We start from the raw sequence: 15,225 nt of genomic DNA, 5'->3' as shown, positions 1-15,225 counted from the left end.
GTTTGCTGTTCGCGTTTTTCTGTTTTGTTTTCATACCTTTTGCCCGCTCCCTTGTTCGTAGTGTTGTTGTTGGCTGAATTGGCTTCACATTCAACTATAGTAAAATGTGCTCGCGCCCTCGATACCCCTCGCATAAGTGTCTTATTTTATGTATGTGCAAGGGCATGTGTGTGTAGTTGTGCTGTTGGATTGACTGGCCGGCTACTAGCAGCACGCATAGGTACCTTGCCGGTTGCTTCACAGTCAAAATTGCTCCGCTCCGTTACTTTGTCAGAGTGCTACCACGATGTTCACTCAAGAACTCGTCTTGAAACTCTGAAACTCGATCTGCTGTGGTGGCGTCAGAGCTAAGCGCAGCTCCGCATTGCGTCGTCACTCAATACGGGCTATTGCGACGGCATCACATTAGTTTATCGTGCGGTCTTGCGGTGTGACGACGTGCTGTGCCGTTTCGCCGTTGATATTGACGCTTCCGTCGTTTGCTTGCTTGCTGAATTTGCGCTCGGATTACGTATTGATAGTTCTGTTTTTGTTATTATATGTATTACATTGCCGTGATTAATTTTCACTAAACAGATGTATGCACGCAAGTAATTCACCTGCCGACGGCTCGTGAGGTGGCTGCTTATCAGCTATGGCTGTTGTGTTGATAACCAATTGTGACGGAAAGCTGCAAGCTCGCGTCTCTCAGGCGCACAAACATACATAACTGCAGACAGCGTGTGCAATTTAACGGTGGTACTTACACGTCGGCAAAATTCTATTTTCACTTTTAAGCATTGTAAATATGTTCAAGTGTGTGCTTCAAACTTACAATTGGAAATTTTTAGTCAAATACAATTTCAGATAAGCAAAAAATGGTGCAGAAAGAAGAATTAGCGTGAATTCGATGTTTGGCAATAAAGAAAAATACACAATAATGCTTGAATAGTGTGCTAAAAATAATTAAAAAGTAATAAGTCTGCACTGTGTTAAATACTTGCAAACATTAAAATTCGATTGAAAGTAAAAAACAAAAACAAAAGTAATAATAATAAAATACATAAAAGAAATTATACAACTATCTGCTCTTGCTTAGATATAGTCCAAAGTGATTTTAGTTAATTGACAAGAATATTGCATAGAAATACAATATATGTTTATGTGCGTGTTGTTAACACAAACCATTCCGCACTTATTCCTGCTCAACCCACAACTCTCACAGTTTCGCAGTTAGGCGCTCGGCGGAGTTGTGGGCCCAAAATTCACATTTCCTTTTCAAGCTGGGATTACAAACCGCCAAAATTGTGGAGGCACTTAAAATGAAGGTAACTAAAAAAATAGTTATAATTATCTTGGAGAGTACATAGAAACGTTAAAGAATTTCTAATTCTTAACATAAATCTAGTTCGAATTGTAAATAAAGTGACTGAAACAAGTTCGCACTAAAACTTGGCGAAAGTTAGTTTGTCAATTTATAGCTTAATAGGTATTAAAAAATCTCTAACTGTACATGATATGAAAGAAAAACTATTGGTTTCCCGAACTGTTGTAAAACACGATTAAAGTTGAAGAAACAAAACCGATTTCTGGTAAAACCTGACCGACGGGACAACTCTAAAAATTTTTTATATTCCGTCGGCATTTAATTTCCCCTTAAAAATCATTAATAAAAAAGTACTGTTTTATATTTTTAATAGCTTTAGATTATGTTTCTGGTACTTGATCAAAAAAGGCAGTGTTGCTTCTCGTTTTAACTCTAATATTTAATTAAACAAAAAATACGTGAACTCTTCGGCTTTACCGAAACTATAATACCCTTTACACGTACATTTTTTATATCATAAAATCGTAGTGAAAGGAATTTTTCTTGATTTTGTTTCAACAGTTTATATTGCAACTTTATACATACATACTATGGTAATCAAACCAATTTTTTAAGAGATTATAGCCTTGTTTGGACTATAGCGCCAGTCAAATTTCACAAAGATATCTTGTCCGATAAAAAAGTTTTCCTAGAAAAGAACTTGAGTTTGATCGATCACTTTGGAAGGAAGATATATCCTACAGTGGTCCAATATCAGTTCGAGCTGCAGACCTTAATCGAGCAGGTACAATCTTTTATAAGAGTGTACAGCTGCTGGCGTATGCCGATGATATTGATATCATCGGCCTCAACACCCGCGCCGTTAGTTCTGCTTTCCCCAGAATGGACAAGGAAGCAAAGCAAATGGGTCTGGTAGTGAACGAGGGCAAGACGAAATATCTCCTGTCATCAAACAAACAGTCGTCGCACTCGCGACTTGGCACTCACGTCACTGTTGACAGTCATAACTTTGAAGTTGTAGATAATTTCGTCTATTTAGGAACCAGCATTAACACCACCAATAATGTCAGCCTGGAAATCCAACGCAGGATTGCTCTTGCCAACAGGTGCTACTTCGGACTGAGTAGGCAATTGAAAAGTAAAGTCCTCTCTCGACGAACAAAAGCTAAACTCTATAAGTCGCTCATAATTCCCGTCCTGCCATATGGTGCAGAGGCTTAGACGACGACATCAACTGATGAGTCGACGTTGAGAGGTTTCGAGAGAAAAGTTCGGCGAAAGATTTGTGGTCCTTTGCGCATTGGCCACGGCGAATATCGCATTTGATGGAACGATGAGCTGTACGAGATATACGACGACATTGACATAGTTCAGCGAATTAAAAGAGAGCGGCTACGCTGGCTAGGTCATGTTATCCGGATGGATTAAAAAACTCCAGCTCTGAAAGTATTCGACGCAGTACCCGCCGGGGAAAGCAGAGGAAGAGGAAGACCTCCACTCCGTTGGAAGGACCAGGTGGAGAAGGACCTGGCTACGCTTGGAATATCCAATTGGCGCCACGTAGCAAAAAGAAGAAACGATTAAGCGGGTCAACGCCAATTAAGAAGAAAAGGTCCAATATCAGTAGTTCTGACAACTGAGCAGCTTCTTTGAGAGAAAATAAGATGTGCAAAATTCCTGATCGATATCTAAAAAAAACTAAGGGACTAGTTCGCATATATACCCACTGAAGGAAGACGGACATGGCTGAACCGCCTCAACTCAACTCGTTACAATTTTCAACTTAATTATTTTGAGCTATATATCTATATATGAGGGTTATTTTGTTATAAAACGATTCTTTAATGAAATTAGCGTTTCGCTGTTCCTTATAATTACAAGATTCTTCCAAATATATAATTTGTCTCCCCAAAATGTGAAATGGAAGGATTTTTTGATAGAAATAACATAGTGTAGATGTATGTACATCTATAAAAATTTAATTTTCTCATCTTGAACTCAACAACACTTCTTTTCAATAGTAGATGTGGATATGCAACACCAAAGTAAACTGAAATTTCAAATATTTGTAAATAATAATTTGAAATTATAGAAAATATTGTTTAGCATATCCTTGGAAACAATCTAAAAATATATTGTACTGAATGTTCCCTTCAGGATAAAAAACATATTTGATATTAAAAATATAAATTCGTGATTAGAAAACTAGTATTACAAATTATATCGGATATCAATTACAGTCCATAAATTTTCAAAGGTTATAGAAAATTAAAAAAATATTTTAATGAAAGATTTTCACATTTTTTTCAAACGGCGATTAACCATAGATCGTAAGAGTTCTTTATAGTCACTAAAGCTAAATAATTTTTTAATCATTTTTTCTCAAAAGTTAACGGAAGAAATATTAATACTAAAGTATACGACTTAAACACAAAAGATCTTGCAAGATGAAGCTCCATATTTAGATGTCACTTCAATTGTTTAGCGCACCAAAAACCAATAATCAATGAACTTAGAACCACTACTAAATATTCTGATAAAATCCAAAATGTGTAAACTTCATGCACAATTCCCCCTCATAAATTCCTAAATAAATCTTAATTTACATTTTGGGCAACCCATTTATAGGCTACAAATAGCCGTCAGCACCTCGCCTAATTTGCTATGGTAATGAAATATTAGAAAAGGTGTCTCAACAATAGACGCCAACCGAGCGGGCAACCAAGTCTTTCAATGCCGAAATGGTAAGCCGCAGCCACGACTAAACTCCAGCCACAACTCTCTGGCGTACTCGTAAATCTCATAAATACCCGCTTTGTTGAGCGTTTTATCTCGGCGTTGACTATACAAAGTAATGCCGAGCATTTAAGCAAAACAAATGAAGGCGATGCTTTGTTGTGGGTGGCAGACAACAACAACAATCACATGTATATACTAAAAGACCGCAATGTGTAAAAAAGCAGCCGAGTCACAAAAAGATGGTTGCTGTAAAAAAAGAAAAAGCACCAATACGCCCAAAGCCGAGCGTAAAGAATCGTCGAAACACAAAAAACCTGAAAACCGAAAACAACAGAAATGGCGCAGCGGGATATCGATGTATTTAAGCGAAAATATCATCGAACAAGAAAATCGATTAAACGCACGAAATCCACACAAAATTTTTCATAACACTTTTTTTTGGATTCATTCCTTTTTAATATTAATACTCATTCAATCATTTGTTAGATATTATATCGATTGAATATTTCACGCTTTTTAATTGCAGCCAAGTTTAGGGTTAAATTGGCTTGAGGGGGTCATTTGGTGGTTAGAAGGCTTTGAAGTGTGGCATACGAATGGATTTGCAAGACTTTTTCAATGAATGGCTGCCCAGCGCCAACTTTAAGGCGAAAGGGAAAAAATCTTTAACTTACAATTACATGAATGATACAAATAGGCCTGTAAATGTATGTACATATGGTATAATCGAACAAAAATGGACGGACAATTTATTAAACAATCTAACACGAAAGTTTTTAGAGAAATAATTATGTATCTCCATATATTCTATAATTGCTATATAAATATGTATTCTTCGCACATAATTAAATTTTTTCATGTCTGGGGTTCTCTTTGGAACTCCATGGCTTTGGTTTTATTATATAATTTTATTTCTTTTGGTTTTCAATCCGTCAACTGCCTGTCGTCACCTTCACTGTTAGGCTTTTGGCGGCATCTTCTGTTCACTATCTTTAAGAGTGCGAATAAAAGTCTTCAAAGTTGCCAACTGCACAGTCAAATTGGACGGGCGTCAACAACGAACCTCAGCAACACTACGTTTCTCTCGCCTTCAACTATCTATTGAAGCTGCAGCGTCATCCTCATTGTCTGTGAGTTGTTAGTTTTTTTTTTACTTTTTCTTACACTTATCTGCCTAATAAATATTTCATGTTTTCATCACCTTGCCCTTGTTCTCAAAAATATGAAACTGCATGTGTTCATATCTACATACATACATATGCGATAATATAACAGAATTCACCCATCGATTAAACCCAGTAGTAACCCAGTTAAATATGTATGTGAAATCGCAATGAACAGGTGTGCAGTTAAAAGTTTCGATTTAAGAATCTAAGATAGAAGACCCCGTTCCAAATTTGTCAATAATATTTGAAGGGCTCTAAGCTTTCTTTACGTAGATTTTTCTAGATCTCACTATTTTTGATGATAATGACATTTAATAATAAACAAATGTAATTTTTCGAACAAAAAATAAAAACAAAATCTTCAAAAATTATAAAAGAAATATTTCAGACTTTCAATCCGCTTAAGTAACTAATTTTCAAATAAGCAAAAAAATATTCGTATATGCAAAAAAAAATTAAAATATTTTTGAAAAAAAAAATCGCCTCAACTCTAATTTTGGGTAAACTTTATTCGGCACTTCCAAAAATATAATAATTTTTATTTGCTGCAAAATTAATTCTCGTCCATAATTTTGAAACACCAGCCCCGTCTTTCTCTGCTGGGTTAATTTACATATCGATATGCTTGTGCTACAAGCGCCTGCGCTGAAGCGCGTATTGCACATCCCGCCGCGTTTGGACGCACACTGTTCACTCTGAAGTATGTCTGTCTGCTCAGCGGGTAGACAATTTTCATAAACAAATTTCCAATATCGCTTTCATGTTGCAGTTTTATGTTTATATTGTGCTAAGGTGCCTTTGTTGTAATCTTGTAATCTTTTAGAGTTTTTATTTTATTAGCTCGGTGTGAGGGCGCGCAAGTCACTTGTATCAATTTATATCAACAGCTAATGCGATTTTCAATTAATCTTACTCGCGCAATTTCTGGTTTTTAGTCGATTCGCGCGGCTTGACTTTTTGATATACTAGATCATTACATTCAAGTAATTTTAAAATTTTTATGTTATCTATACATTTTTTGCAATTGTTGTGTATTGAGCTACTTCTATACACGAACGTTATCGAAAAGTAAGGTGAATTCGATTATAAACTGTAAATGCTTTATTTTCTCCAAATTAATTTCATCTCCTTCAAAGTAGTCTCTGTCCGATAAAATGAACTTTACTAGTCCTCAAAACAGTCGGAATAGTCTTTTTCTAGTCTAGCCTTTAAGACCATCTCCAAGACTATCTTCTCAATCGTGTCAAAACCGCTCGTGTCTCCCGCTTTGCCGTTATTGATTTTAGTTTGTTAAATAGCCAGAAGTCGAGTTTTTGGAAAAAAAAGTCGAGAAGAACTATTGCTAACTAACAACTTAGTGACTCTTAGTTCTAACTACAAAAGGGCACTTCCTAATCTATGAAATTGTCAGCACATAGATCCCAATTTAATTATCAGACCTTTTCACTGCTTCGGGGATGCGGTGAAAATAATAAAATTGTGTGTGCGGTGATTTTAAGAGTTATATCCACTAATGAATTTCACAAACATTTTTGCATATATCGAATGTGCATATATTCGAAAATACCATATTAAGTTTATTCGGCAAATAGTTTCGAAGATATGGGCGTATATTTAAGAATTTTTGAATTTAGTGTAAGCGGTTCTCAAAACTTTAAACACGTATATCTCTAGACGCCGGGTTTTGAGACGAAAAGGAAAATTTCTCCGAAACAGCTTGACCGATCGACTTGAAGTTTTCACATGACTTTTAAGATATATACATAAATATTTGATAATAAGTTCGATTTTTTAAGCCACTCTGATGGTTAGATTTTTTCACAAAATAAGACTTTTAAAAAATTTATATTGTGCTAAGTCCAAATTTTTTCAAAATTAATCGCCGATCATAAAAATACATACAATTTCGCAAATGTTCAAAACTTTTTTCAAAAGAGTTTAATATGTTTGAAAGAAATTGTTGGTATGTTCGATATATACATATAACATTCATCGGATTAGTAGTCTTGCTTCATATCTTTTAATTTAAGCACAAAATATTAAAAAATATATATATTTTGGTCTATAAAATAATAAAAAAATTAGATAGTAAAACCCAATCGTGCGGAAACTATATATTTCCAAGTTCATTGCATGCGTTAACCTTAAAGACAGCTATAAACCAGCTGGAAGCCAATCGTTTACTTTGTCTGCAGCCATCAGCACTATCGCGCTCAAGATTATAGCAAACTTGTGTTAACCGATCAATAAACGAAGCCGGAATTTTTGGCCAGAATAGTGTAGCCACAGGTTGGTTTCCCTGGTGGATATTGGTGTGCGGATGTAAGCGCATAGGTACATACATATATAGTACTTTGTAATCGAAATGAATATTCAGGGATGTGCAAGAGCTAGAAATGCGCTTAGAGACATGTGGTCGCATGCGTCGACATTAGTTCCCAGAGAGAACACAAAATCCAAAATTTTATTACTTCATTGCATTTTGGTGACGTTCAAAGGCAACTTAGCCTTTGCTGTCACTATAATATACAGTTACCGGCTCTCCTACTGCTGGTGCCTTGCTGGTGGAGTTAGCTCTTGAATATTCAATATTAAATTCATAAATATTTTATTAATCGTGGCGTCATATGCCATATAAGGCGGCTGCAACTGTATAAGTAGCCTGTATATTGCCATGAATATTTATTTCAGAGCACTCGATGGAATTTATAGCATTCAAATTTTCTAGCCGTTCACAGCTTGATCTTTTGCTGGCATATTTTTTATACTTTTGTCTTTTGTGTTGTTTCTTTCAAATTATGCCGTTTAGCTGAACGAAAGCAGCGCCACAACGCCAATAAAATTAAAGCAAAAACAACCAAACCAAAAACAACAACTAAGCCAAAAACCACAACAAAACCAAGAACAACTACTACACCAAAAATATCAACTAAAGCAAAAACAACAACTGGACCAAAATCAAAAAGTATATCGGTATCTATAGTTAGTATCATTATGGCCAAGCCACACGAGCTAAAACAACTGTTGCTCATAGGAGCACCTAGCTTTGTACCAAACTGCATACAGACACACACGCATACGCACATACATATGTATATATCTTCATACTGGGCGCTTAACTGACGCCTACAATTATCAGTGCGCTTGTGACATATGCAAATTTAACGGCAGGCCCACATGCGCTCATGCATAGCCAGGTTATGATGTGTGTGCGTGGCATGCTCCTCATCCATTTGTCGCCTGTGCCACCAGGGCCCTCAGTAGTGGGCTGCTAACTGCCCACCGAAAAGCGAAATTTATTTGACATGTTGTTATTTAGGAAGAAATGTTGATCTCAAATTTGTAACGCACACTAAATATCCAACTCGAATTGGTGTTTTGAAATTAACAAATTTAATGCTGCTGCTACGTACATACCAATGTACATACGCATATGTGTGGCGTCGTGGTCGTGCTAACATTTCATCGATTTGATATGGTAGGCGAAGGTAAGGGGTTGTGGCGAGCACATTTTCGGAGGCGTTGACATGCCCATTTACGGAGAGAAATCTTTGTGAGCGGGCGTAGCAGCTTTTGATCTGCTTTCCAAGTGGCTGACGTTGTTTGGTTTATAAATAAATTATGCATTTAATGTTTCTTTAATATTAATGGAAATATGGCGACATGTCGGCCATACTTAAAATATGGACCATTTTCCTTTATACTCACAAAAATATATTTTTTCTGACTTTTTTATATTTTTGACTTAGACATTAGTCAAATATAAAGATTTCAACGTTATGCTATCGATAAAGGTCTAAAAATCTCTTTTTGCCCCATCCCTGCAAGTCAGCATTACCAAAACTCTAACACATTCACAGCGCGGAAACACACCGTTGAATTCATAAGTCCTTTGCGTAAGATCACACGTACCCAAGAGTTTCGGTTAGAGTTGTCAATTAAATCTCATAGAAACTGTAACTAAAATCTCTGTTAGCGCTCTTGAGTATTTAACTGGTGATTTAACCGATAGTTGGCTTGCTGGGTTAATATCAATGCTGCTTTTGCTCCAGCCCCTCCTCTAAATTAGCGTGTATCAATTAATGATATCTGAAGACTTTAAGCCATCTACTAAACCCAGTATTCTAATACCAATGTGTCATATTTTGTAAAAGAATATTGCCTCTAAGCATTTACTTTTTCAGAAGTTTATGAGTTCCTCTCTTTATAGACCAAACTTAAAAAATTACTTTACGAACATATCAGTGTAACTGTCTCAATTTGCCAATCACCGACCGATATTGTCCTCTTAAATTTTTTTAAAATCCGGCGGCACTATCGCTTTCTCAGCGATCAAGGTAAGACTGCTGCTCAGGTTCTGCAGAAATTTCGACGGTAAAGATAAATAGGTATATAAGTATATTTGAATATGTTTCCTCAAGTCTCAAAATAATCTCAGTATATTTTTGTAACCCTCGGAACAGGACGTAAACGCGGGACAATGTAGCTTCTGTTGCATAAGAAGTACATATATGAATATTTAAATTCCAGAAGAATCAAAGAAATACAATTGTTTGCATTTTATCAAAAAACATTGAAAAATGCTTTTCAGTATATAAAAAGTTTGTATCGAAAGAAAAATCTTATAGAAGAAATAATGAGAACGATAAATATTCCTAATAACTTGCCTAACTAAGGTTTATTTTACATTTATAACAACTTACGCAAACTGTGAACGTCACTGTCATAAATATTATCGATTTTGGACTGTCCTTAAAGGACTTGAAGAATACAAATAAAAAATCAAAAGCTAATGTCTTGAAATTATTTGCTATAAATCATATCAGCAAGGTTTTATTTTAATAGGAAATTCTGTATTTTTACTTTTGAAGGCGCTGGCGCTAGTTATCACGAAATTTCCATTAGAAAACCATCAACAGATGGGAAATATGCTGCTTATCGCCTTGTCATTCTTTGTTAAAAAAAATAATAATCACCTTTCTTTCCACAAAACACCTTTAAATCTGCGCACCATTGGCCACAAAACAAACGCCTCCTTGGTGGAGACAATTGCCAGTATGCTGCGCGTGCCACCGACGGTCATACGAATCCAATGACAGTTACACATTTTCACACTCACACACATGCATATCAAGTACGCATAACAGCTTGTCCAGCTGTCCTTTCCTCTTCCGCATGGTTAGGAGACCACAACGCATATATACGGTTAATAAACCGATTTTCAAACAAAGGACAACAAACTTATTTCGTAATTGAAGCAAAGGCAACTGCACTCAAAATGCGGCAAACAGAACACATAAGCACGCACACAGTCACGCACAATAAGTCATGGCAAATGGTCAAGCAATGAGGTAAAGAGCAGCCGTCAAGCAACAATCGGCTTTACGCCGCACGGATACTCAATACTGATTTTCTAATTTTCAACAGATTTTTGAATACTTCCTTTGTTTTACTTGTGTTGTTGTACATATAGTCTTTGACACGCACACACAAAAAACCAGTGGGACAATGGCATAAAGGAGCACTCGAACCGATACAGACGGACTTGTAGATATGTTTGTGTTATCCTGCAAAGCACATCAGCAAAGAATGGAAGGAAAAACAAACATCTTGACTCGAGTCAATTGGCAGTATCGATAAGCGGCAAGAAAAATCACACCTTTCTTACGGTGGCTGTCAATATGACTGCAACGTGTGATCGGTCAGCGAGGACGCTTGCTTGGTTGGTTGGTTGCGCATGCGCATGCGCCTTCAATTCGTGCGCTATGCGGCAGCTAAAATAAATATGTACGTATAATAAATAAATATTTGTGCGTAGCATATATGCAACAACAACAACAGTAAAAGTCGTATAAGAAACATTTTTAACAAAAAATCCATGCGCACAGATGGACGGCGTGAGCGGAGAACGGCAGGCTGGCTGTATGCACGGTTTGCCGCCGGCGCACCAGGGCGCATCTTCAAAGTCAGCATGATTTTTAGCAGGTAATTGTGAAATTTCCACAAAAATCTAATGAAACCCAGAAAAAATGTGCGTTGCACTGTCGGGCGGGGAGGGTGAAGAGTAGTAAGTTGTGAAACTGCAAAACACGTGAGGGAACAACGGTGACAACAACAATAAAATACAATAGCAATGCTAACCAAAATCAAACCCACCGCAAAGCCTTGTAAATATAGAGGCGCACAAGCGACACATACACATACACACATGTGGCACGACAATAATTCACACTCTCACCCAGTGAGAGTCGAGTGCGTGCGTGTGTGTTTGTGATAACCAACAAAGGACTTTTGAAGTGGCCTTTTGTGTGTGCAACAAATTCGTGCTACAAATACTTGCATTTGTGTGTGTGGTGCGTATTGAAGCATGAAAATCCGCAAAATAGCCTTTAAGGATACTTAGATGGGATACAAATGATGCATGCGTTGCGAGAAAGTCATCGACATGACAAAAAAAAAACAAAAACTCACACACATAGCTACATACATTTGTAGATGTAAAATATTATTTGCAGCATACAAACATACAACCCAAATCTGCTTTGCTGTCTCCCTTGTCCTACAAATCGATTGAGTCGGGTGCGTGCAAATCTGTATGTGTCAACGAGGCCTACAAATCATTAGATGACTGCAAATGTGTTTGTATGCTCACATAAATACATACATACGCAATCATCAGAATAGCTCACTTTGACAGTTGAGTTGTTGGAAACTCCAATGTATTGTATATTATGAGTCGTAAAAGTGATATTCTGAAGTAAGTTACAAAAAACAGATAATATTTGAAAATTTGTAAAGTGGCTTAGCTATTAGTTAAGAATTAATATTAGAAGCTTGAGCTTTCAATAAAAAAAGAAAAGGTAATATTTAAAAAAGAAAATAACTATAAATTAAGAATATTATAAGAAGCTTGAAAATGTCTTTTTACACAAAGTTTTTATACAAAATTTAAAAAATATGTTATCTTCAAAAAATAATTATTTTGCGCTACTTTTGAGAAATATATTTTTTTATTCGAGTTTTTTATAAAAATATATATATTTTTGTTTGAATAAAATTATTGTTTTTGTTTTTCAAAATCCAAATTCTCCCATTACATCTTATAACTAGATAAATTTATAATTCATATTTGCTAAATATAGTTTAAACTTTTCCGGCAGGGCAAGTTTTATACAAATTCCTATATATGAATTCACATATGTATGTATGTATGTATGTACGAGTATATCGAAACAATTGATTGTACGCATTATTTTAAGTTACAATTCAAAAATTGGCATGCTTTACCAAGGCTGACCATTCAACACACGTAAACACATACTAACAAACACATAAACAATTTATAGTGGCAACACAAACAAATCGGCAATGCGCGTAAGCCCCAAAATACTACTCACACCTTTACATGCAGACCTACCATTAAAGAGGTCTATGTATGAGTATGTACAAATAGATTTCAGAAATTTCCGTTAGTTTTATTTGACTATAAAATATCATTGACATCAATTGTTGCATTGGCTGATAACACAAAAGTTGATACGCCATATTTATGGCGAAATTAGGGGTGAGTGTGAATGGTGATTGTGAGCTACGGCTCTTTCGAGAGGAGGCTTGAGCGCAGCGGTAATTGGCAGTTGCGATGGCGCCAGTGAGTCCCTACACATTTACATACAGAAATAGCTAGTTTGGACCCCTCATGTGCCTTTTCCCTATAATGTGCTTTATATACATACACGTATGTATGTATGTGTGTACGGATATTTTCACATGAAATAAGCGCTCGCAAAACGGCAGACTTTTGAGAGTTGCAGTTGCACATTTGTAGTTTTATATAGCTATAGAAAAAAGAAATGTTTGTGTGTGTATGCATGTTATTTTTTAATATTTTTAGAATATTTGTCAGCAAAATTCTATGATTATTACTAACAATAAGGCCTGTTAGTTACATATATGGGGTTCAGTGCGAGTTTTTACCCAATTTTATTCATTCTAAGCACAAATGTGCACCGTTTTAAGAAAAGCATCTTCTCTCAATTTTATTAAGGTAACTCACATACATATTTGCCGATATATGCGATATAAAGTCCCCCGGAACTTCGAAAATCTTTATATTAGGTATATAGGGGGAAGTATACACTCTATTCAACCCACATATAACACCTAGATATACTACTATTAAGAAACGATTCTCTCTGAATTTCAATTATAAATCTGATACATTGACCAAAGTGTTCAATATACTGGGAACCAAATATTCATTACCTAGAGGCTTGACGGGGGCGTGCCCACAGGTGTCCTTTCTACTGCGATCCCCTGTACCAAATTGCAACTCTATATTAATTTAGTGCTTAGTTATAGTACTATATACGATTTCGATTAATGCGTTTTGTAAGCACATATTTTTTTGCCAAGAAACGCGCATACCCAGTTTCATCAATACATCTCAATTTGTAATCAAGATCGACGGATGGACAGACAGACAGTCACCCGGATTTTAGCTTATCTATACCGTTCAAATTCCATTTTATGGATATTTCAACCATGGTTACTATATACATACATATATGTATATGACTGTGATTTTGTGACTATAATGTGATGTTATGCATATATTATAGAATTCTGTTTACTGGAAGAATCGTAGGAAAGAATATTTAATTTGCATCTTTTTTATTAGTTCTGATGTGATATTTTGTAATATGATGTAGTTTGAGATGTGATGTGGCGTTATGATCATGTGACGTGATGTGATTTTTTGATGTGTTTATGCCGTGCAAACATAATTGATAATTTGAAATCTGAAATATGATTTAAGACAATCAGATAAATTTAATTCTACAGTCAACACCAAATTATTCGGTATTATTCCCACGTGATGTATTGAGAAACATGATTTACATGTAAGATTCCATTGATTCAACTTCATTTAGATTCACATTAATTCTTTTCTAGTTTCACGTTTATATTCGATCAGATTTTGAAAGGAACTTTCATGGAGAAGGAGCAATATGCACACCAAATGAGAAATTTCGGAATCGGAAAATCTATTTCTTATTCTTTCATATGCGAGACTTATCGGTAGTCTTCGAAAATAACATTTGAAAACTTTAAACTAATATTTCAAACATTTTTCGAGTTACACTAATAAGTCAAAAGGCCATGTAGGCAATCAAAAACTTTGAGTAAATTCCATTTTTTTAACGTCGCTGGAGATCATTGTGCAGACAATAACTGTCATACTAGGTATGCCTCTCAAATTTTATAAGGAAAATTGATTACAACATAATTGGACTTTTAAAACCCGTTACATTGTATTATAGAGTGAAAATTAAAGTTTTTAGAAATGTACTGGGATATTCGCAAATCTTTGTATTATAAATATTTTCTTCTGACAATATTCTTTATTTGTTCATTAGAAAATGTGTTAAAACGTTATTGTAATAAAAAATATATTAACAGCATTAGATGTGTGTTATAACTGTCATTAACAATTTATTTAATTGTCGTCATCATAAATTCATTTATTTACGTGTCAATTAGCAAATGAGAAGGGGTAGCTCTTAAGTGCGTAAATATATTATGCATGTGTGAGTTTTTTAGAACATGTTGCATTATGGATAACAGTTGCATTGGTGATTTTCAACAATTGTAGGGGAGCGAATTACACAACAGGCACAAAATACAACTTAAATATAAAACTTCATTAATATTGATTAAAAAATTAAAAAAAATGAATTTAATGAGGCCTACAAATTGCTGTGAGTTTAAATGTGGATATGTGGTATATACCGAAAGACTTTCAAGCCAAATACCATATTTAGAGTAAAAGCTGTGACATCTTCCTCTCCATTTAATTTTGTTTTTCAAATATTTTTCAGTCAGAAATGAGAAGAAATTTTATAAAATATACAAAATTATTTTCAGACATATTTTAGGTAAATATAATATATACATTTTTAAGGATTTGAGCTCAAAAACTAAAGACTAAAGCACCAAACTTGCTTTTGATTTGAA

The 15,225-nt window shown here is 35.2% G+C and overlaps 1 protein-coding gene across 2 annotated transcripts in view; it reads left to right on the top strand.

Annotated features, from left to right (window-relative positions):
* The first annotated feature begins 356 nt into the window (after positions 1 to 356).
* LOC126762936 (LIM/homeobox protein Awh) overlaps positions 357 to 15,225 on the top strand; it is a 48,305-nt gene continuing 33,436 nt past the window's right edge. The window contains exon 1 of one of the 2 annotated variants that reach the window (XM_050480004.1): positions 357 to 1,307. In XM_050480004.1, coding sequence (XP_050335961.1) covers positions 1,302 to 1,307 — 6 coding nt within the window. In that variant the 5' untranslated portion in view covers positions 357 to 1,301. The remainder of the gene's footprint in view (positions 1,308 to 15,225) is intronic. The other variant, XM_050480005.1, reaches the window with a different exon arrangement.

This window comes from Bactrocera neohumeralis, chromosome 6 (assembly GCF_024586455.1).
Source record: "Bactrocera neohumeralis isolate Rockhampton chromosome 6, APGP_CSIRO_Bneo_wtdbg2-racon-allhic-juicebox.fasta_v2, whole genome shotgun sequence".
NCBI classification, from domain to species: Eukaryota; Metazoa; Arthropoda; class Insecta; order Diptera; family Tephritidae; genus Bactrocera; species Bactrocera neohumeralis.
The sequence above is the reverse complement of the archived record's forward strand: the minus strand, read 5'-3'. Positions and strand labels throughout refer to the sequence as shown.